The following is a 23608-nucleotide window of genomic DNA, read 5'->3' on the forward strand; positions in this document are numbered from 1 at the left end:
AAACTGTGAGAGGTGGGATCCAGTAATATGTGTTTTAGTAAGTCCTGCAGGTTATTCTGATGTACACTAAAGTCATCTTTTGTGACCATCAGAATTTTGTAATTTTCCTTGTATCACATGATGTTGTAATTTTATTCCTAGATATTTTATATTTTTGGTTGTTGTGAATTTGTTCATGTTCTATTAATTGATTGTATATAGGAAGGCTGTTGCTCTTTGTGTAATATAATTATTTTGTAATTGGACTAGTTGTCATATTATTTTATCCTAATAATTTTGCATTTTGATTCTCCTGGATTTTTCAGGCAGCTAATAATATTAGCAGAAAAAGAAAATATTGTCTTTCCTTTTCAAAATTTCTATTTAGTACTTTTTCATTTTTCTTTTAGTAACTATCAGAAAAATCATTGGATATAGTGGTAATAATAGTCATTCTTACCTAATTTTTGAACTGTATGGTTATGCTTCTAGTATCTGACTGTATATGTATCATTTTATTCCTTGTAAAAACTCTTAGTTGATAAGTGATAAATATGCCTTTTCTCTATTTCTTACTAAATCTTGGTTTCTCTTACCCTGCTAATTTAAGCTGATAGAATTCCTAATGTTGAGCTATCTTGCATACCTGGAATAATTTCTTTAATAGCCTTTAAAAAATATTTTCCTTTATTTTATAGAGAGGCAGAAGATAAATTAGAGCAGAGCCAGAAAATGGTGATTGAAAAGGAGCAGAGTTTGCAGAAGTCCCAAGAGGAATGTATAAAGTTAAAGGTAGACTTACTTGAACAAAGTAAACAAGGAAAGAGGTATGTGTTTTAAAGCAGATAATTGTTTTTGTAGGGGGAAAAAGAAAATATTACCTTTTTTAAATTGTAGCTAATTTTTATTATCTGTTTTTAAATTATTTATTTATTTTTGAGAGTGAGAGAGTGAGCAGGAGAGGGGCAGGAGGAGAGAGAGAGAGAGAGAGAGAGAGAGAGAGAGAGAGAGAGAATATCCCAGGCAGGTTCTGCTCTGTCAGCACAGAGCCTGATGCAGGGCTGAAACTCACAACCTGTGAGATCATGACCTGAGCAGAAATTGAGAGTCGGATGCTTAACTGACTGAGCCACCTAGGCACCCCTGTAGCTAATTTTTAAAATGAAAATATTTCAGAAACTTAGCAGTAGAAAAATTTAATGTTCTTTTTGTCTGTTAATAGTTTTTCATTTTTCATTAAAAATTTCATGTTACTGGCATTCTGGATTGGGATTAGAAGTCTGATAATGATTATCAATGTAATGATATTTACTTTTTTTGAAATTATTTCCTACATAAAATTCGTGAGTAAATATATTCGTGAGTAAAAGAAAGTATAAAGCATGTCTTTTTTTTTTCTTTAAGTTTATTTTGAGAGAGAGAACGTGCACACATACCTAAATTGGGGAGGGGCAGAGAGAGAGAGAGACTCCCAAGCAGGCTCTGCACTATCAATGTGTAGCCTGGCACAGGGCTTGAACCTACAAACCTTGAGATCATGACCTGAGCTGAAATCAAGAGCCAGATACTTAGCCAACTCAGCCACCCAGGTGCCCTGATTTTGTATAAAACATGTCTTAATATAAAGTTTTGTAGGTAGTCTTGACTAAGGAACCCTTAACTATCAATGTCAATTAACATTTAAACTAATAAACATTTAAAATTTTTTAGTTTAATAATATTTTCCAATATAATAATATAATTATAACAGCTTTTTACACAGATAAAATCATAATCTCCATTTTTGTCTTCAAAAAATTTTTTTCTTTCAAGTTTTTATTTAAATTCCAGTTAACATACAGTGTAATACTCATTTTTAGTAGAATTTAGTGATTCATCGCTTACATACAATACCTCAGGCTCATCACAGGTGCCCTCCTTAATACCCATCACTCATTTAACCCATTTCCCACCCCCCCCCCCCCCCCCGCCACCTCCCTCCATCAATCCTCAGTTTGTTCTCTATACTTAAGTATCTGTTGTATGGTTTACCTCTTTTTTTTTTTCTGTGTTCATCTGTTTTGTTTCTTCAATTCCAATTACAATATGAGTGAAATCATATTGTATTTTTCTTTGACTTATTTTGCTTACCATAATACACTCTAGCTCCATCTATATCAGTGCAAATGGCAAGATTTCATTATCTTTGATGGCTGAGTAATTTTCCATTGTATGTATATACACCTCTTCTTTATCCATTCATGGATAAAGTCAATGGACATCCAGTCAATGGACATTTGGACTCTTTCCATAGTTTGGCTATTGTTGATGCAGCTTTAAACATCAGGGTGCATGTACCCCTTTGAATCTGTATTTTTTGTATACTTTGGGTAAAAGTATTTACCTATACTAAGTATAGTAGTGCAGTTGCTGGGTTGTAGTGCAGTTGCTGGGTTGTAGGATAGTTCTAGTTTTTTCCTTTTTGAGGAACTTCCGTACTTTTTCCAGAGTGGCTGCACCAGTTTGCATTACCACCAAAAATGTAAAAGGGTTCCTTTTTCTTTGCATCCTCACCAACATCTGTTGTTTTCTTGTGTTGTTAATTTTAGCCATTCTGACCAGTGTGAGGTGGTATCTCATTGTGGTTTTGATTTGTATTTCCCTGATGATGAGTGATGTTGAGCATAAAAATGACTCTTATATGGGTGGCCCAGTTGGTTGAGTGTCAGACTCCTGATTTCAGCTCAGGTCATAATCCCAGGTCATCATATCAAGCTGCACATCAGGCTCTGTGCTGAGTGTGGAGCCTGATTACGATTCTCTCTCTCTCTTTCTTTCTTTCTCTCTCTCTCTCTCTCCCTCTGCCCTCTCCCCTGCTTGCTTTCTCTCTCTCTCTCTCTCTCTCTCTCTCTAAAATAAAGTTTAAAAAGAAGACTCTTATATAAGGTTTAAATAATATCTAACCAGGAGCCTGTAAAGATTCTAAACTTACACGTATCTAATAGTCAAGCCCAGAAATATATAAAGAAAATAAAATTTCACATGGTAATGAGCAAACCTTTAATCATACAGGTAACATTCTTACACATTTACTAGGAATTATTAGATTAGTAACATGAAAGCAAGAAATTGAAGAGTTGAATGACAACTAGTAATCTTGATCTAATGTATGTATTTATGGAACCCTATACCCAACAGTTTGAAAAGTCATATTCTTTCAAGCACTTCTAGAACATTTATAATCTTTACCTCACTATGCCAGAAAGTATGAGTTTCAACAAACACCAAAAGATTGATGTTTTATATATTACCTTCTCAGACTGTAGTACAATTAAGTTAGAATGTAATCCCCCCCCAAATCATGTATTTTTAGAAATTTAAAGCCAGCTTTCTTGCTCCTTACGGACCATTGAAGAAATTAGGACAAAAATTAGAAAACTTTTGAGGCGCTTCAGTGGTTCAGTCAGTTAAGTGTCCAATTTTGGCTCAGGTCATGATCTAATGGTTCGTGAGTCCAAGCCCCGCATTGGGCTCTATGCTGACAGCTCAGAGCCTGGAGCCTGCTTTGGATTCTGTGTCTCCTTCTTTCTCTGTCCCAATCCCACTCACACTCTTGTCTCTCTTTCTCAAAAATAAACATTTTTAAAAAATTAAAAAAAAAACTTTTAGAACAGAGCGATATAAAGAATACCACAGCTTGGGGGCTGACACCAAAGATATTCTTAGAGGGAAATTTTTAGTCTCCTATGCATATATTGAAATTAATATATGCATGAAAATGAATGGGCTAAAACATCCAATTTATGTAGTCAGGAAAAGGACAGTTGAAGAAATCATCAAAAGAAAAATAGGAAATAGAAGTATTGAAATAATATAGGATTAAATGATCGAATAGAAAACAAGGAAACCATAGAGAAAATCACCAAAACCTAAATCTGGTTCTTTTCATAATGGCCAAACTAATGGGCATCAGACAAAATTAATCAAGGAGACAAAGCACAAAAAACAATATTGGGATTGAAAAGGACTTCTAAAGTATAGATTTAGCTATGATTTAAGAAAGGGGTGCCTGGGTGACTCAGTCGGTTGGGTGTCCAACTTCAGCTGAGGTCATGACCTCATGGTTTGTGGTTGTGGGTTTGAGCCCGGTGTTGGGTTCTGTGCTGACAGCTTGGAGCCTGGAGCCTGCTTTGGATTCTGTGTCTCCCTTTCTTTCTGCCCCTCCCCTATTCACATTCTCTCTCTCTCTCTCTCTCTCTCTCTCTCTCTCAAGAAATAAACATTAAAAAAAAAAAAAAAAAGAAAGAAATAAGACCAAATACTATGAACCATTTTAGAATGATAAATATGAAAATTTGGACTCAATAAATGATTTCTCAACAAAATATAATTTAACAGAACTAACTTAATAAATTGAAAACCTGAATGGAAATATAGCTATTAGAGATATTGAATCAATAGTTAAAGATTTTCCTACAAGAAAGTAATAAACAAAACAAGGGTGATGACAAAAGGAAACAGGCCCATTATGGCCCACAGTGGCTAAAATGAAAATGACTCACAATATCAAGTTTTGGCAAACTTGTGGAGCCCCTACAATTCTCATATATTTCTAAGAGTGTAAATTGGTAGAAACACTTTGGAAAACTTTGCCATTATCTGCTAAAGCTAACATAAATCACCCTGTGATCTAGCATTTACTGCATCAGAAATGAATGCCTGTATCTATCAAAGGATAGGTGCAAGAGTGTTCAAAGTAGCTTCATTCATAATTGCTAAATGTTAATAATAGAATAAATAAATTGTGTTATATTCACATTATGGAACAGATACACTCATGGAAAAGAGCAACTAAAACTATTAACAACATAAGTGAATGTATATCATAGATAATGTAAGCAAAAGAAGCCAGGTACAAAAGAATATAGTACATTTCCATAAGAAATCAAGAATAGGTAAAATTCTTGATTCATATATTCTTTAATATATGGTATTAAAAACTCCAAGTAGTGTTTACCTTTTTGAGTAAAGAATGTTGGAGGGAGTCTTTTGGGTACTTGAATATTCTGTATTTGATCTGGATAGTAATTTTGTGGATGTATACATATATAAAAACTCATTCACTTAAGACTTCTGCACTTAGTAAAACATTAAAATAAAAACTATTAGTTAAATAAGAAAAAATAACAGAAAATATGTACAATCTTAATGAAGATTTAAAAATGTGCTCAGATTTGCTTTCATCAGGTATGGTGAGACACACAGACATGGAAATGACTGTTATGCAGAAGGAATTTTTATAGTCACAAATCCCTAGAAACAGGAGACATGACAGGCCATGTAGGGGCCACACAGGGAAGCATCAGGGTTGGTCAGGAGACTGAGGGATTTGGGAGGAAAAGAGATGTTTTTGTGGTTTGTGTGGGAAGGCACAGTGAAAGCAGGGAAGACAGGTTTAGGATTGGCTAGTATGAATAATCTCAGCGGGCTGTAGTGTAAGGCTGTCCTGAGTTGTGTGGTACCTGGTCCTGAGGTAAGTAGGATAGGGGATTATTGGTCCTGAGTGTAAGAGCCAAATAGAGGAGTGAGGAGGAGGCTCTGGATTGATTAGTTTGTTTATGAAAGGTACACTTCCAGGTGAGTAGTTTACTGTCTCTAAGAATTGGCTAACTTTGGGAGGGAGGGCCAGTCTTCCTAGGGTGAGTGAAGTTCCAGGTGTCAAAACATCAGAATAAAAGACATGATTAATCCAGTGGAGAAAATTATAAAATTTGGTTGCAAGTCTTAAAAGAAGATCTACCTAATGAAGTATACCCCATTGCTCACTTTGGCAGCATGTATACTAAAATGAAGTAGATACCATTTTTCTGAAAGGAACCCTAATATAAAAGTGTCACTTTTTCCCAAAATAATTGATACATTTGATATAATTCCCATCAATATCCCAACAGATTTTTGGTAAAACTTAATGAACTGACTGTAAATATTATACCGAAGAGCCAAGGTCCAAGAATAAAGGAGGCAATTTTGAAGCTGTAGACCAAGGTGGAGAGCATGCCTATAGACACCAGGACTTCTGAAGTTATATGAATTAAGTCAACGTGATGTTGGTATAGGAATAAACCAAAAAATATCAGTGGTATAGAACAGACCCTTTTTAGCAAACATACACACAGTAGAAACTTGATATGTAAGAGGTAGCATTACGAATCAGAGGAAATAATGGAAGAATCAGTAAGTTAAGGTGGGGATGCCTGGGTGGTTAAGTCGATTAAGCGTCTAACTCTTGATTTTGGCTCAGGTCATGATCCCAGTGTGGTTGGATCCAGTACCAAGTTGGGCTCCGAGCTGGGCATGGAGCCTGCTTAAGATTCTCCCTCCTTCTCTCTCTCTGGCTCTCTCTCTCTCTCTCAGTCCCAAAAAAACAAAACAGAACAAAACAAAACAAAAAACCCACCAAGGTTTCGGACAGACTGCCATCATGTGTTTTTATATGTGGTATATAATAAGAGGGGTACTATGTCATTTATGGAGGAGTGTGCTCCCCAGAATGAATAGCCTGAATCTCCTCATGAGGAAACAGACAAGGTTAAGCAAATATTTAGCAGCATTTATTCACTGATTTACTGAATTTCTCACTGGGTACACATCATCTGGAGAGCAGAAGAGAACCCTAGTTTGATGTGTTTCTCTCACGGTGAAGTACATAGGCTTAAGAAATAGTAGGTAGTTGAGAAAAGAGAGGGGAAGCAGGATGAGAAAATCATGTTGTAGTGATAAGCAACTTCCAAATAGCTTGAGTGGCTGCTGCACATTTATGCCAGTATTAGTCATGGGTTATATACTTGATCACATTGGGAAGTAAAAGAAGGTAGAGTCATTGAATCCAGGGCTTCACAGAAAACACAGAATTGACCATCAGTTTCTGGCTGTTGAAGATCTCATCCGTGTGACTCTTCAATAGCAGTGTCAGAGTAGACCTTTGAGTAAGCTGTGTGTGTGTGTGTGTGTGTGTGTGTGTGTGTGTATGTTTTTACTATCTACTAAACAGAAAATGCCCGTATTTCCCTATAAGAAAAAAATTATTTGTATAGCATGATTTTTTTTAAAAATGTTTATTTATTTTTGAGAGACAGAGACAGAAGATGAGCACGGGGGGGGCAGAGAGAAAGGAAGACACACAATCTGAAGCAGGCTCCAGGCTCTGAGCTGTCAGCACAGAGCCCAATGCTGGGCTCGAACCCACGAACTGTGAGATCATGACCTGAGTAGAAGCTGGATGCTTAAGTGACTGAGCCACCCAGGCACCCCGTGCATAGCATGATTCTAAACGCACATGTTTTTTATGTATCTTGTCTGACATCTAATTTTGTATCAGTAGTCCAGTGGTTAAGTCCACCTCCTTCTTAGATTCATACATTAGGTTTACTACTTAGTAACTATGAGGGCATGCCTTGAAAATATTGTGTAATCTTTCTGGGTCCTAGTTACAGATAAGATAAGGATAATGTCCAGTTTAATGAGTTGTGACTCTTTGATTAGGTATGTAAAGCAGCTAAAACTCTCTGTGGCACATAATAGACGTTCAATAAATTTACACTATTATTGTAAAAAAAAAGTCAGTGTCATGAAAGACTTAACAAACAGCTGAGATATTACAGATTAAAGAAACTAAAGATATATGATAACTAAAAGCAGTATGTGATCCTAGATCAGAAGGAAAAAAAAAGGTCTGTAAAGAACATTATTGGAATAATTGATAAAGCTTACATGTGAATTGTACATTAGATAATAGTGTTGTAACAGTTTCAGATTTCTTGAATTTGATAGTCATGGTTATATGAGGCATTGTCTGTGTTCTTAGGATACATACTAAAGTATTAAAGGTGAAGGTTACTGGGACACCTGGGTGGCTCAGTCAGCTAAGTGTCTGACTTTGGCTCAGGTCATGATCTCACGGTTCGTGAATTCAAGCCCCGCATTCGGCTCTGTGCTGACAGCTCAGAGCCTGGAGCCTGCTTCAGATTCTGTGTCTCCCTCTCTCTCTCTGCTCCTGCCCTGCTCACACTCTTCTCTATCTCTCAAAAAGTGAATAAACATTAAAAAAATATTAAAATAAAATAAAGGTGAAGGTTACTAATTACTCTAGAATGTAGTTCAGTACAAAAAAATCTCTCAAGTGAGAGACATGGGCAGTTGTGGCAAAATATCAAAAATTGGCGAATCTGCATTAAGGAGTACCTGTTTGAAATTTAAAAAACAAAAAAGTTCAAAAACTGTGGCTGGGAGAATTAATTATTGATTTTAATAATTAGATCCCAGCTTTGAACTTGTAGGAGTACTGACAATACTGACTCTATCTTTGGCCTTCCATCTTGTTCATGTTCACTGGATTACCTCTCTTGGGGCTTATGTGTTCCAGGACCCTTGGAGATTAATATACATACCTTTTAGAAATGCCCATGAAGATAGGGATGAGGAGAGGCTTGCTTTGGCCTCCCAGGAATCTGTAAGAAATAACATAGTCTTTTCCCTTTCTGACATACAGGTAGTGCCTCAAGGTCTGATTAAAGGTTAGCTGTCAGGTGCATGCAATCTTTTGAAATACATACAAACCCTTTGATCTCACTACAGTGCTCTTCCCACTCCACTCCATGTGTCCCCTTGCTTTATTAAACCTATAGGCTAAGGTCTGGACTTTGTGGAGAATAGCTGCAGTGCTATGTGAATTTTTGCTGGTGGATATCTCCTCTCCCCACCACCCCTCTCCTGTATTAAGTTACCTTGAATAAAACTTCAAAAACTGTATGGAATGGTTAAGTGTCAGACTTTGGCTCAGGTCATGATCTCTGTTGGTGAGTTTGGGCCCCACATTGGTGCTGTGCTGACAGCTGAGAGCCTGGAGCCTTCTTCGGATTCTGTCTCTCCCTCTCTCTCTGCCCTACCCCCACTTGCACTCTGTCTCTGTCTCTCAAAATGAAAAAATGTTAAAAAATTAAAAAAAAAATTACAATGAGGTTGTAAAAATACAATCACTTAACACTATTAGATGGGCATAAGTTTTTAATTTGGTGATAATTATAATAACTTAGCATTCACTATATGGAAATACTTTTCTAAGTGCTTTAAGTGTATAACTCGTTTACTCTTCAAACAATCATAGAATATTGACAACATCCTCATTTTACAGATGAAGAAACTGAATTTGAGAGAGATTGAGAACACACAGAAAGTGGTACAGTGAGAATTTAAACCCAAATACTGTAGTGCTACGGCCTGCTAGATTGAATGCCATGCCAGAGGTAGTAGTGCAAAATGCTTAAGAGTTTTTGGAAACAGGTTATATTCTCTGTAATCTATGAGATCTTAGACAAGTTACTTAACCTGTGACTGCCTCATTTTTGGTACTTCATTATAGATTGTTGAGAGGCTGAAGTAGGTTATTTTATTATTATATACTGTTTTCTCTAAGCATGGGCGAAAGTGTAGTAGCACAGCAGAAACTCTTACACACATTTTTGGTTGGGAATGTAAATTGATAGTGCTGCTGTACCACTTTTTAAAAAAAGGTTTCAGGGGTGCTTGGGTGGCTCAGTTGGTTAAGCATCCAAGATGCTTGATTTCTGCTCAGTTTATGATCTCATATTTTGTGAGTTCAAAATGTCCGCAGGCATTGACAGTGTGAAGCCTGCTTGGGATTCTCTGTATCCCTTGCTCTCTGCCCCTCCCCCACACATGGTTGCTCACTTGCTTGCTGTCTCTCTCAAAAAATAAATAAACTAGGGATGCCTGGGTGACTCAATCAGTTAAGTGTCTGACTTTGGCTCAGGTCATAATCTCTCAGTTTGTGAGTTGCTAGCCCTGCCTTGGATTCTGTGCTGACAGCTCAGAGCCTGGAGACGCCTTCAGATTTTGTGTCTTGTCTCCCTCTCTCTGTGCCCCTCACCCACTGTGCTCTGTCTTTCTCTCTCAAAGGTAAATAAACATTAAAAAAAAAAAAAAACTTAAAAAAAACTAATAAAAAAGATTTCATAAAGCTAAAGGTGCTCCTACCTTGTACCTTCAACTTGGAAATACCTTTTGGAAAATATTTAGCAATTCAGCTCTTGTTTATTTAAACACATTTTTTTTTTTTTTTTTTTTTAGTATATGTGCTGCCGAAGCGAGCACATAAACACATTTTTTTTTTTAATGTTTACTTATTTTTGAGACACAGAGAGACAGAGCATGAACAGGGGAGGGTCAGAGAGAGAGGGAGATACAGAATCCGAAACAGGCTCCAGGGCCTGAGCTGTCAGCACAGAGCTCTTGTTTATTTTAAAGAAACTCTCCCACATACTGTCAAGAAGCTGTGCACTGGGATGTTCACTGCAACATGTTTGTATTAGCTGGAAACAACCTCAATGTCTATCAAATAAAAAATGTACAAAATAAATTATACTATTTTCATGCAATAGAATAGTATGCCCTAGATTTAAAAAAATGAACTATAGTCAGGGTGCCTGGGTGGCTCGGTCGGTTGAGCATCCGACTTCGGCTCAGGTCATGATCTCACGGCTTGTGAGTTTGAGCCCTACATCGAGCTCTGTGCTGACAGCTCAGAGTTTGGAGTCTGCTTCAGATTCTGTGTTTCCCTCTCTCTCTGCCCTTAACCCACTCACATTCTGTCTCTGTCTCTCTCAAAAATAAATAAACATTAAAAAAAATTTTTTTAAATGACTATAGTCACAAAGATGAACATAGATCTTGAATGATACTGAATAAAAGCAATCTGCAGAAGGATATATATAGTGTGATGCTATAAATATATATAGGGTGATCATATAAAGTATAAAAACATGGGAAGAAACTATGATGTTTTATTGAATATAAGATTACACAGATCTTAAGGTGCATCATTATTTAGGTAATCAGTAAGAAAAATATCACCGTGAAACTATTATATACCATTAATTATAAAATACATACCAATTTTAGAGGTGTTAAAATGATGAAAATAATGTGCCTCTTGGAATAAGTGAACTGGGATGTATTACTTATGGGTTTAGGTGAACATGTGAACATACAAAATGTTTTGTAATAAAAAAGAAAAGACTACAGTTACCTTTGGAAGAAGTCAGGGGAATGGGATTTGGAAGGGACACAGGGACCTCAGCTCTGTAATGTCTATAATGTTTGCTTAAAGTAAAAAATGCTACATGAAACAAAAAAAAAGAAGATTCATTAAAGCTTGATTGGGAGTACATGGATGTTTATGTATACTTTTCTGTATGGCTAAAATCTGTCTTTGCTTTTTTTAAATTGGTGGTGAGGAAGAGTAGGTAAGTGTAAAAGTGGATAAGTTTGTCTTAAAAGCAAGGACGAGAGAGGAAAGCATGTCAGTGGAGTGTTTTGTTTAAGTGAGAAATACAGGTATCCTTTGCCCTCTGAGCTCTATTTATGCAAACTATGTAATGGAATATATTCTCTTAGATTTTTAGATAAATCCCTTATTATTTAAACTCTTACCAGGGCACGTGGGTGGCTCAGTTGGTTAAGTGTCCGACATCGGCAAGCCCTGCGTCGGGCTCTGCCAACAGTTCAGAGCATGCTTTGGATTCTGTGTCTCCTTCTCTTTCTGCCCCTCCCCACTTGCACTCTGTCTCTCAAAAATAAATAAACATTTAAGAAAATATTTAAACCATTACCATTTATCTAAAACTTTGGAACCAGATAGACACTTTGATATCCACAGTTGCTATCCAAACTTAAGTACTACATATATTTAGAAAGTAAGAGATACTTCCACTGAATTTGTGAACCAGTAGAGAAGAGACTGAAAGTATAGAAGATAGAGTTAAGTCCCTGAAAGGGGAAGAGCTGAGGTCTAGAGTGTAGAGAAATTCACTCTTGATAAGAGTAGAGTCACTAACTACCCTTACATTGGAATGAATATGATGAGAAGAGGTTTAAATAATAGAATAATTTTTAGAGGTAGTTATGAAATTCACTACATTGGCCCAATTGTCTCAACTCAGTGTGAAAAGTATGAGGAAAGGCCAGGGTCAACTAAGACAGTGCTTCATAGTGGGTAGATTTTTTTGTTCAGATTTTTACATCTTTTGGAAGTTACTACTGTCTTTTGAAATACCTTTTTGAAAATTTACTTGCCCTTTGCAAAGGTCACAGGATTTACCGAATATTTTTAATATACAAGACCATGGATTGATTCTGTAATATTTTGAAATTCTGATTTTTGAGTTTATACAGCCTAGGCTGCTTCCCTGATCTTTTCCAGATAGGGAAAAAAATTGCTAACACATAAGAATGTATGTATGTTTCAAAGTTTATGTGGTGCTTTATATTTTATTTTTCATATTGATACAGTGAGGAAATTATTGTAGTCTCTATTCTTCATTTTGCAGTTTAAGCTCAGTACTCTTTTTTAGTACTGCTTGTCTCTAATTATTTCTTATAATAAAATATAGGTTACTTTGGAGTTTCACTAGTTAAATGCAGAGCATTCTTTACTTTTATTCTCCCTTTTTAAATTTTAGAGCTGAACGACAAAGGAATGAAGCACTGTATAATGCTGAAGAGCTGAGTAAAGCTTTCCAACATTATAAAGAAAAAGTGGCTGAAAAACTGGAAAAGGTAAGAAGCAGTTGTGCAAATTCAGTTTTTTTGGAACTGTCCATATTCTAAAAATAAAAATAGACATAAATAGAATGTATTTGTTTATAGTTAAAGTGGGGAATGATTTTTATGACCTTGTAATAAAATCATTGGAATAAAGAATTGTAAATATTGGCTAAGGCTGGTGTTCATAATCTTATAATGAGCAGAAACTTTTTTGTCAAAGTGGGAAAAGAATGGAGACAAGGGGAAGAACAAAATACAGAGAAAGAAAAGAATACGGAGAAAGATGAGGTGAGTGAGCAGAGGTTGGAGCTGTAGAAGTAGAAGCAGAAAATTTGTTCCTATCACCTCCATGAAAATGAAGACAGAGTAGATTGTATAGCCTTCAGTTGTCTCCCTGGACCTACCACCCTGAGAGGATCTTACTCCTTCCTCTCAAAGGGAAAATTCCTTTAACAGATTCTACGTGGTAGTGTAGTGACTTTATTACATTCACTTAATATTTTCAAGTCATATGGATAATAAAACCTGATTGGAGGAAGGCCACATGTTGAGTATTCAGACATTGAGCTCAGAAGAGAGGTCTGGTTGATAGATACTAACATGAGAGAATTCCATCTTGAGATAGAAATTGAAAAAGAGAAAGTTAATGATTCTGTTCAAAGAAAGGTAGAAGGGTAGAAGAAATATTATTATTAAAAGTTTAATAAGAAAGAAATACCATATGATTTCACTTATATGTGGACTCTAAAAGATAAACAAACAAAAAGCAGAAACAGACCCATAAATACAAAGAACTGATGAGGTGTTGGGCAAAATTGGTGAAGGGGAGTGGGAGATACAGACTTCCAGTTATGGCATGTGGAAGTCACAGGCATCCAAGGTACAGCATAGGGAATATAGTCAATTGTATTATAATAGTATATGTAGCGTCAGATGATAGCTACACTTGTGAGCACAGCATAATGCATAGAGTTGCTGAATCACTGTATTGTACACCTGAAACTAATGTGACATTGTTTGTCAACTATATTTCAATGAAAAATTCTTAAAATCCCGTCAGATACTGTTCTTAAGTGTAAATTAATCAGATCACTGTTTTGAAGGCCTTGGAGAAGATCCCTGTGGGAATGAAATTTTGTAGGAGGGATTTTTAATAAGGTAATTTGTCGGGGGAGATAGAATACCTAGCAGGGGTAATATGTTCAGGGAGAGGGAGGACTTTATAGAGGAAAAAGAAAAATGTTAAGATGATTTTTTTTTCACATTTCTCCTTAGGATTATCAGTTCAAACCACACTCAGTAGGTACCTCTAGTTAGGTCGATGGAACAGAGGCAGATCTGCCTATTCTGTCACTCCCACCACTCTCACCTGAGTGCTTGATTTTTATCTGGTTTAGATTTGGACTGTAATTTCAGTGGGAGTATCTTGTGGCTAAAATTTCAAAAGTTATTTCTCCATAACATTTGCAGCACAGTTAGCCTTTAGTTAATTTCATGCAGCATCCCTGCATAAATTGCTTGCTTTGCTCCCGTGAGGCCAGAATGCTTCCTGTCGGGTGATAGTGCCATTGCCCCTCTGTCATAGGCTCTCAACCATTTCTGGACAGGTGGTGGCATCCCCCTCCTCGTCCTTTGTTACTGCCCGTCACTTTGCTCCTTTCACTACAAGGCTGGGGACTTAAACGTGTGAAATACTTACTCTACTCTCCTGCTTATTTCTGAAGTCACTACTTTTTAGTTTGAAACACCTAAAATTTATGACTACAGTAGTATGTCCACTTAAAACAAATTATTGTTTTAGGTTCAAGTTGAAGAAGAAATATTAGAGAAAAATCTAATTAGCTGTGAAAAAGAAAATAAAAGGCTGCAGGAAAAGTGTGGTGTATATAAAAGTGACCTTGAAATTCTGAAAGAAAAATTAAGGTACAGTATCTTATTATGGAAAAAGGAGTTTTGTGTGGAAATGGAGAAAGAACTGAAACGTTTTAAAATAGAATATTTTGTATATTGTAATTGTGGCCTTAAATTACATAGAAAGCTAGGTTTCATGACTGCAGTTGTTTTCTGGGTATACTGTTAGGATTTTTAATGAATAAAATGTGTTGATATTAATATACTTGCAAATATAGAGTGATATGATCAACATATTTGCTTTGCATATATTTAGAGAAGATGAACACAAACATATATGAAAATATTACTGCCTAGTAATCTGTTAATGGTTGATTACTATCTTTTAGAGTTGTGGCTAATAGTTCATGATTTTTCCTTATATAACCTAAAACTTTCTTGAAGTTGCAATATGTTGAATTAGGATGTGGGAGTTAGATCTCCTGTCTTATACTTTTATAAAGGGAGCACAAGTGCTTCAAAGATAATGGAGTTATCCTGCCTTCCTCCTTACTATGAGACACTGGGAAAGTTTTATAACCTTTATATACCTTAGTTTCCTTATCTATAAACAGAGAGTGATAAGCGTGCTACCCACATAAAGTTGTGAGTGCCTGGCATGCAGAAAGTAGGTACTCAGTAAATGTGAGCAGGTATTATTATTTCAGAATTAAAGCTTTAAAATATTTTATTTTTTGAAAATTTTTAAATGTTTTTATTTGTTTATTTTTTAATATAATTTATTGTCAAGTTGGCTAACATATAGTGTATACAGTGTGCTCTTGGTTTTGGGGATAGAGTCCTGTGATTCATCGCTTATATACAACACCCAGTTCTCATCCCAACAAGTGCCCTCCTCAATGCCCGTCACCCATTTTTCCCCTCCCCACCCCCTGCTTTAAAATATTTTAAAAGTGAGATTAACTAGGATTTACTGAAAATAAATATATATTTTGTTTTCATTTTTATGTTTTTTTCTTCATAGGCAGTTAAAAGAAGAAAATAACAATGGAAAAGAAAAATTAAGGATCATGGCAGTGAAAAATTCAGAAGTTATGGCACAACTAACTGAATCTAAACAAAGTATTCTGAAGCTAGAGAGTGAGTTAGAAGACAAAGAGGAAGTACTGAGAGAAAAATTTTCTCTAATGAATGAAAACCGAGAATTAAAGGTCCGTGTTGCAGCACAGAATGAGCGACTGGATTTGTGTCAGCAAGAAATAGAGAGTTCAAGGGTGGAACTGAGAAGTCTGGAAAAAGTTATGTCCCAGTTGCCAGTAAGTATGGATGAAAAGGAAATTTTTACTCAAGTGCTTTATAAGAGATCATCATTTTGTGGTTGCTTTATTAGCTTTTACTTTATGTTTTTTTTTTACATATCTATACTTTCAGTAATGAATTTCTTTTCTACCTAATCCCTTTTCTTTTTCTGCTCCTACCCTTTCTTAGTCTCTCAGACGCCCTATGTAAGAATGGCACAGGATTTTTAAAAAACAGCTTTATTCAAGTAATATTTGTGTACCGCAGAATTCACCCATTTTAATTGTACCATTCAGTGATTTTTAGTAAACTTACAAGTTTTGGAGCAATCACTGCAGTCCAGTTTTCAGTTTACCATTCAGAAGATTCCTTTATCACACTCACCCCTAGGGAACCACTAATGTATTTTCTGCCTCTAGAGATTTGTCTTTTTTGGATTTTTCATATAAATGAAATTGTACAATATATGGTCTTTAGCTTTCTAAAAATTTTTGAGGATCATTCATTGTGATATATATCAGTACTCCATATCACTTTATTGTTGAATATTATTCAATTGTATGGATACACCACATTTTATTTAACTGTTCACCAATAAGTAGATAGATATTTGGGTTGCTTCCATGTTTGGACTATTATGAACAATACTGCTACGAACATTTGCATACAAGTTTGTGTGTGGACATAGTTTCATTTCTCTTGAGTACATACCCAGGAATGGAATTACTGGGTCATATGGTAAAGTTGTACTGAATTGTTTTCCAAAGTGGCTATACCATTTTACATTCTCACCAGGAATGTCTGAGAGTTCCTGTTTTTCTACAACCTAGCCAACATTTGTTATTGTCTGTCTTTTAGATTTATAGCCATCTTAGTGGGTGTGATGTGGTATCACATTGTGGTTTTAATTTACATTATTCTAATGACTAATATTAATGTTGAGCAACTTTTCGTGTACTTACTAAAATGTTTTTATGATAGCAGATGGCCATCATTTCTCTTTCAGTTACATATATAACTATATATATAAGTGAGATTAGAAAGAAGGTTAAGTGTAACTATGTCAGAAATCTGTTACTGATAATTGTAAAATAGAGGTGAGATCAGGAGAAAACTATATAAATGTGTCATGGCTGATTTCAAATATGTATATATGTATATATTTTTTAATTTTAAGTTTATTTATTTTGAGAGCGAGAGAACACAAATGAGGGAGGGTCAGAGAGAAGGAGAGACGGAATCCTAAGCAGGCTCCACACCATCAACGCAGAGCCTGACACAGGGTTTGAACTCACAAGTGGTGAGATCCCAGCCGAGATCAAGAGTTGGATGCCTAACCAACTGTGCCACCCAAATGCCCCGGTTTCAAATATATTTGGATGGGTGGTAGACTTACCAATTTTATTTCTTTGACTCTTATCTATTTTATTTTATTTTATTTTATTTATTTTTTTTTTTAATTTTTTTTTTCAACGTTTATTTATTTTTGGGACAGAGAGAGACAGAGCATGAACGGGGGAGGGGCAGAGAGAGAGGGAGACACAGAATCGGAAACAGGCTCCAGGCTCCGAGCCACCAGCCCAGAGCCTGACGCGGGGCTCGAACTCACGGACCGCGAGATCGTGACCTGGCTGAAGTCGGACGCTTAACCGACTGCGCCACCCAGGCGCCCCTATTTTATTTTATTTTTAAAAATACAGCAAGGGCACCTGGGTGGCTCAGTTGGTTGAGCGTCCGACTTCAGCTCAGGTCATAATCTCAGGGCTCGTGGGTTTGAGCCTTACATCGGGCTTTGTGCTGACAGTGCAGAGCCTGCTTCAGATTCTCTGTCTCTGTCTCTTTCTCTCTCTTTGCCCCTCCCTCACTTGTGCGCGCTCTCTCTCTCTCTCTCTCTCTCTCTCTCTTTCTCTCTCCCTCCCCTTCACTCTCCCTCACTCTCCCTCACTCTCAAAATAAATAAACATTAAAAAAAATTTAAAATATAGCTAAAGTGTTTTGGAAAATGCTACATGTGCCTCTGTTGTTTTTCACATAATGTTATATTATGTGATACTTCCATAATGATTTATATAATGCAGGTTTATTTTAACTATTGTGATTTTTCTGTTATCTCAGTATTTCATAATGTATTTTTACATTTATCCTGTTGACGGACATTAGGTTGTTTCTATTAAATTCACACAATTTTTCAAAATTGGAGTTCTGAATAAAATAATTGCATCATAGATATTGTAAGTTTACGTATGTCTCTTTTTAAATTTGCAGTTAAAAAGAGAAGTGTTTGGTTTTAAATCATCTTTTTCTAAGCACCAGATGAGTAGTTTGTCAAACAAGGAAGACAATTACATTGGCTGCTGTGAGGCAAATAAAATGTTGATTTCAGAATTGAGGTATGGCTTTCAGATGCTGAAGTTGTAGCAAATACAGTGGTTTTTTTTAAATTGGCAGTTAAATTAAAATCCTTAATTGAGAAGATGAAAAATATATAGAAAAGTTCATCGAGTATTAAAACAAACAACTGTGTTTCCACAACTAAGACTTGATTCTTCTTAACATTCTGTGATATTTTTTTCAAATGTGTTTAAGTAAAACATAAAACATTACAGGGTGGACAATACCCATTGATCTTTCCCACTAGTCTCATTCTTCTCTTAAGAATACACCATCATGAACTGGGTACGTATTCTTCCATCCATTTTGTGTATGTTTACATTCACACATACATGCAAAATATATATGCTTATATTGTTTGTAATTTTGCTTTTTTACTCAGCATTATTTTTTAAATACATACATGTTGAGGTGGGTAGTTAGAGTTACCAATCAATGGGTGGATTAGTGTAGGTAGTTTTAATAGCTGTATAGGAGTCTGTCCTAGAACTGTGTCACCTAGAACTGTAGTTTTCTTCTGTTACAAACAGTGCTGCAAAGTACATACCTTTATGTGTTGCCTTATACAATATGCCAGAGTGTCTCTAGTGTATATTCCTAAAAGTGAAAGTGCTGGGTTATAGCATGTGTACATTTTTACTTTTACTAGGTACTATCAAGTTTTTAAAGTAGTTGCACCAGTTTACATTCCCATCAGTGGTATATAAGAATTTCTACATCCTGCCCAAGAGTTAACTAATATCAGAGTTTTAAAATTTTTGCCAACTTGAAAGGTAAAAATGGTGGGAGATATTTACATAGATCTTTCTAATAGTTTTTGGTGTATTTTGTTTTGTTCCAGGATTAAACTTGCAATAAAGGAGGCAGAAATTCAAAAGCTTCAGGCAAACCTGGCTGCGAATCAGTTATCTCAGAATCTTATTGCTTGTAATGACAAACAAGAAAGTGGCAAATTAAATAGTGTAGAGACAGAACCGGTAAAACTAGGAGGTAATCAATTAGGTGAGTGTATTAAATTCTTTAATTTTTTTTAATTTTTTTTTTTAATTGATTTTTGAAGGAGAGAGATGGAGCATGATCGGGGGAGGAGCAGAGAGAAAGGGAGACACAGAATCCGAAGCAGGCTCCAGGCTCTAATGCTGTCAGCACAGAGCCCGTCGTGGGGCTCGAACTCATGAACCATGAGATTATGACCTGAGCCAAAGTCGGACACTCAATCGACTGAGCCGCCCAGGCGCCCCTAAATCGAATTCTTTAATTCTAAGTTGTTTATGATAGTTTTTTAGAGAAATGGATTATCAGATGTTTAGTTTGTATTATCAATAATCTGTTATTACTAGTTATGGGTTGGTAAGATAGCAAGAATTTCAAAATTGTTGAACTTTGCATTATTCTTTAAAAATGATAAAGCTACCCCTGGGTGGCTCAGTCAGGTAAGCGTCCAACTCTTGATTTTGGCTCAGGCCATGATCTTACGATTTGTGAGTTTGAGCCCCATGTTGGATTCTCTGCTAACAGTACAGAGCCTGCTTGAGATTCTCTGTCTCCCTCTCTACTCCTCCCTCTCTCTCAAAAACAAATTAAAAAAAAATCAAAAAATGTAGTTTACTGAAGTAAAATTTACTAGTAGGATACACCCATTTAAAATAACAAAGTTTGAAATGTTTTGTCAAATGTATATTTTTTCATGTTTATACCCTTGTAACTATCACCACAATTAAAATATCTAACATTTCCATCAGAAGACTTACAAATGACCAACAGACACATTAAAAAAATGTTCAACATCACTGATCATCAGGGAAATGCAAATCAAAACCTCCATAAGACATCACCTCACACCTATCAGAATGGCTAAAACCTAAAACTCAAGGAATAGCAAGTGTTGTTAAAGATGTAGAGAAAAAGCAACGCTCGTGCACTGTTGGTGGGAGTGCAAACTGGTGTAGCCACTGTGGAAAACAGTATGGAGTTTCCTCAAAAACAAAACCAAAAGCACACTGTATATACACTGTATGTTAGCTAACTTGGCAATAAATTGTATTTAAAAAAAAATTAAAAATCACCATATGATCCAGTAATTCCACTACTGGGTATTTACCCAAAGAAAACAAAACTATTAATTCAAAAGATACATGCACTCCTATGTTTATTGTGGCATTACTTACAATAGCCAAGATATGGAAGCAACCTAAGTTTCCACTGATAGAAGAATGGGTAAAGAAGATGTGGTGTGTATATATGTGTGTGGAATATTACACATACTGGAATATTACTCAGCCATAAAAAGAAATGAAATTTTGCCTTTTGCAACAGCATGAATGGACCTAGAAGATACAATGCTAAATAAAGTATATCAGACAGAGAAAGACAAATACCATATGATTTTATTCATATGTGGAATTTAAGAAACAAACCAAATGAACAATGAAAAACAGACCAAAAAATCTCTCTTAAATATGGAGAACAAACTGGTGGCTGCTAGACTGGAAGTGGGTAGAAGAAAGAGTAAAATAGATAAAAGGGTATTAAGAGTGCACTTATCATGATGAGCCCTGAGTAGTGTGTAGAAATGTTGTATTACCATATTGTACACCTGAAGCTAACATAACATGCTATGTTAATTATACTGAAAACCAAAAACAAAAAAAGCCATTTTCCTAAGGATCCCTTATACTCCTTAATTTTCTTTGGGTTCAATTCTGTCTTTAACTTTTCTTAAAATGAAAGCTTAGATTATTGATTTTAAACCTTATATAAGTATTTAAGGGTATAAAATACTTCTCTTTAGGCAATGCTATACCTGCATCCCACTAATTTTTATATATTGCATTTTCATTTTATTCACTTCAAAATATCTTATAATATCTCTTGTGTGTATTTATTTCCAAATATTTAGAATTTTCCAGGTGTCCTTTTGTTATTAGTAGTGGACATTAAGTTGTTTCTAATAACCTAATTCATGAATAAACCTGATTTCAGTTCTTAAAAATGTTTTGAGATTTAGTTTATTGGCCAGCATATGGACTATCTTGATGATTGTTTTAAATGCACTTGAAAAAATTGTGTATTCTGGGGACTATTGGGTAGAGTGAACTTCAATCATATTAAACTTATTTATAGAAGCTTGAGTCTTCTTTCCCCCTAGTGATTTTCTGTGTACTTGTTCAATTACTGAGAAAAAAATCTTGAAATCTTCAGATATGTATGTGAGTTTGTTAATTTATCCTTTTAGTTCTGTGAGTCTGAACTCTGCTTTACCTAAAATTAATATAGTTACTCTATCTGGGGCACCTGGGTGGCTCAGTCGGTTAAGTGCCCGACTTCTGCAGGTCATAATCTCACGATCCATTGAGTTTGAGCCCCGGGTCAGGCTCTGTGCTGATAGCCCAGAGCCTAGAGCCTGCTTCGAGTTCTGTGTCTCCCTCTCTCTGCCCCTCCGTTACCCCTGCTCACACACTGTCTCTCTCTGTCTCTCTCAAATATAAACAGACATTTAAAAAAATGTGTTAATATAGTTACTTGAGCTAATTTTTTATTGGTATATAATTGACATATAATATCATATTAGTTTTAGGTGTATGTCATAATGATGTGATATATGTGTATATTTTGAAATGATAACCACAATAATAAGTCTATGTAACATCCGTCATCACAGATAAGTAACAAATTTTGGGGAAGGATGAGAGCTTTTAAAATCTACTCTCAGGGTACCTGGTGGCTCAGTCAGTTGAGCATCCGACTTCGGCTCAGGTCATGATTTCATGGTTCGTGAGTTCGAACCCCACGTCAGGCTCTGTGCTGACAGCTCAGAGCCTGGAACCTGCTTCAGATTCTGCGTATCCCCACCCTCTCCACCCCACCCCTGCTTGTGCTCTCTCTCTGTCTTTCAAAAATGAATAAACGTAAAAAAAAATTTTTTTACGATCTACTCTCAACAAGTTTCAAATATATAATATTATTGACTATAGTTACCATGCTGTATATTATATCTATACCCAGGAGTTGTTTATCTTATAACTGAAAGTTTGTACCTTTTGACCACATTTACCCATTTTCCCCACTACTAACCCCTACCTCTGGCAAATAACACTCTGTTCTATGAGTTTGTTTCATTTGTTTGTTTGTATTTATATTTCACATGTAAGTGAGATCATACAGTATTTGTCTTTCTCTGCCTGGCTTTTCATTTAACCTAATGTCCTCAAGGTTCATCCATATTGTCACAAGTAAAAAGATGTCTTTTTGGGGCGCCTGCGTGGCTCAGTTGGTTGAGCGTCTGACTTCGGCTCAGGTCATGATCTCATGGTTTGTGAGTTCGAGCCCCACGTTGGGCCCTGTGCTGACAGCTCAGAGCCTGGAGCCTGCTTCAGATTCTGTGTCTCTGTCTCTCTCTGCCCCTCCCCTGCTCATGCTCTGCCTATCTCTCAAAAGTAAATAAACATTAAAAAAAAAGAGTCCTTTTTGGGGCGCCTGGGTGGCTCAGTCGGTTAAGCGTCCGACTTCGGCTCAGGTCATGATCTCACGGTTCGTGGGTTTGAGCCCCGCGTCGGGCTCTGGGCTGACAGCTCAGAGTCTGGACCCTGCTTCGGATTCTGTGCCTCCCTCTGTCTGCCCCTCCACTGCTTGCACTCTGTCTCTTGCATCGTCTCAAAAATAAATAAACATTTAAAAAAAAAAAGTCCTTTTTATGGCTAAATAGTATTTCTGTGTGTGTGTGTGTGTGTGTGTGTGTGTGTGTGTGTGTGTATGCTACCTTGTATTTATCCATGCATCTGTCAGTGGATGCTTAGATTACTTCCATGACTTGGCTATTGTAAATAATGCTGCAATGTACATATGAGTGCAGATAGTGATTTCATTTCCTTCAGGTAAATATTCAGAAGTGGAATTACTGCATATGTGATAGCTCTATTTTTAATTTTTAAAGGCAATTCCATATTGTTTTCCATAGTGGCTCTACCAGTTTACATGTTCACCAACAGGGCACAAGGGTTCCCTTTTCTCCACATCTTCACCAATGCTTATTTCTCATCTTTTTGATGATAGCCATTTTTGTAGGTGTGAAGTGATCCCTCATTGTGATTATGATTTGCATTTCTTTGATGATTAGTGGTGTTCAACATCTTTTCATGTGTCTATTGGCCATTTGTATATCTTCTTTGGAAAAATGTCTTATTTAGATCTTCTGCCCATTTTTAATTGTTTTTTTTTTTTTTTTTTTTTTTTTTTTTTGCTATTGAGTTATATGAGTTTTTATGTATTTTGGATATTAGTCCCTTATCAGATATAGATTTACAAATATTTTTTCCCATTCTGTAGGTTGTCTTTTCATTTTGTTGATGGTTTCTTTTGCGGTACAGAAGCTTTTTACTTTGATATAGTCCCACTTGTTTATTTTTACTTTTTTGCTTTTGCTTTTGGTGTTGAATCCAAAAATTACCATCACCAGGACTGATAGATCTAAGAGCTTTTTACTTATGTT

General features: G+C 35.9%; 1 protein-coding gene across 9 annotated transcripts in view; it reads left to right on the plus strand.

Moving 5' to 3' along the window:
• The window catches only part of CCDC18 (coiled-coil domain containing 18), a 116844-nt gene that overhangs the window by 13566 nt on the left and 79670 nt on the right, over window positions 1-23608 (plus strand). For all 9 annotated transcript variants that reach the window (XM_045478314.1, XM_045478319.1, XM_045478316.1 and 6 more), the window contains 6 exons: window positions 678-806; window positions 12495-12591; window positions 14381-14502; window positions 15455-15746; window positions 17995-18119; window positions 18962-19122. In XM_045478314.1, the coding sequence (XP_045334270.1) occupies window positions 678-806; window positions 12495-12591; window positions 14381-14502; window positions 15455-15746; window positions 17995-18119; window positions 18962-19122 (926 nt within the window). The remainder of the gene's footprint in view (window positions 1-677; window positions 807-12494; window positions 12592-14380; window positions 14503-15454; window positions 15747-17994; window positions 18120-18961; window positions 19123-23608) is intronic.

Source organism: Leopardus geoffroyi, chromosome C1 (assembly GCF_018350155.1).
Source record: "Leopardus geoffroyi isolate Oge1 chromosome C1, O.geoffroyi_Oge1_pat1.0, whole genome shotgun sequence".
Taxonomy (NCBI): domain Eukaryota; kingdom Metazoa; phylum Chordata; class Mammalia; order Carnivora; family Felidae; genus Leopardus; species Leopardus geoffroyi.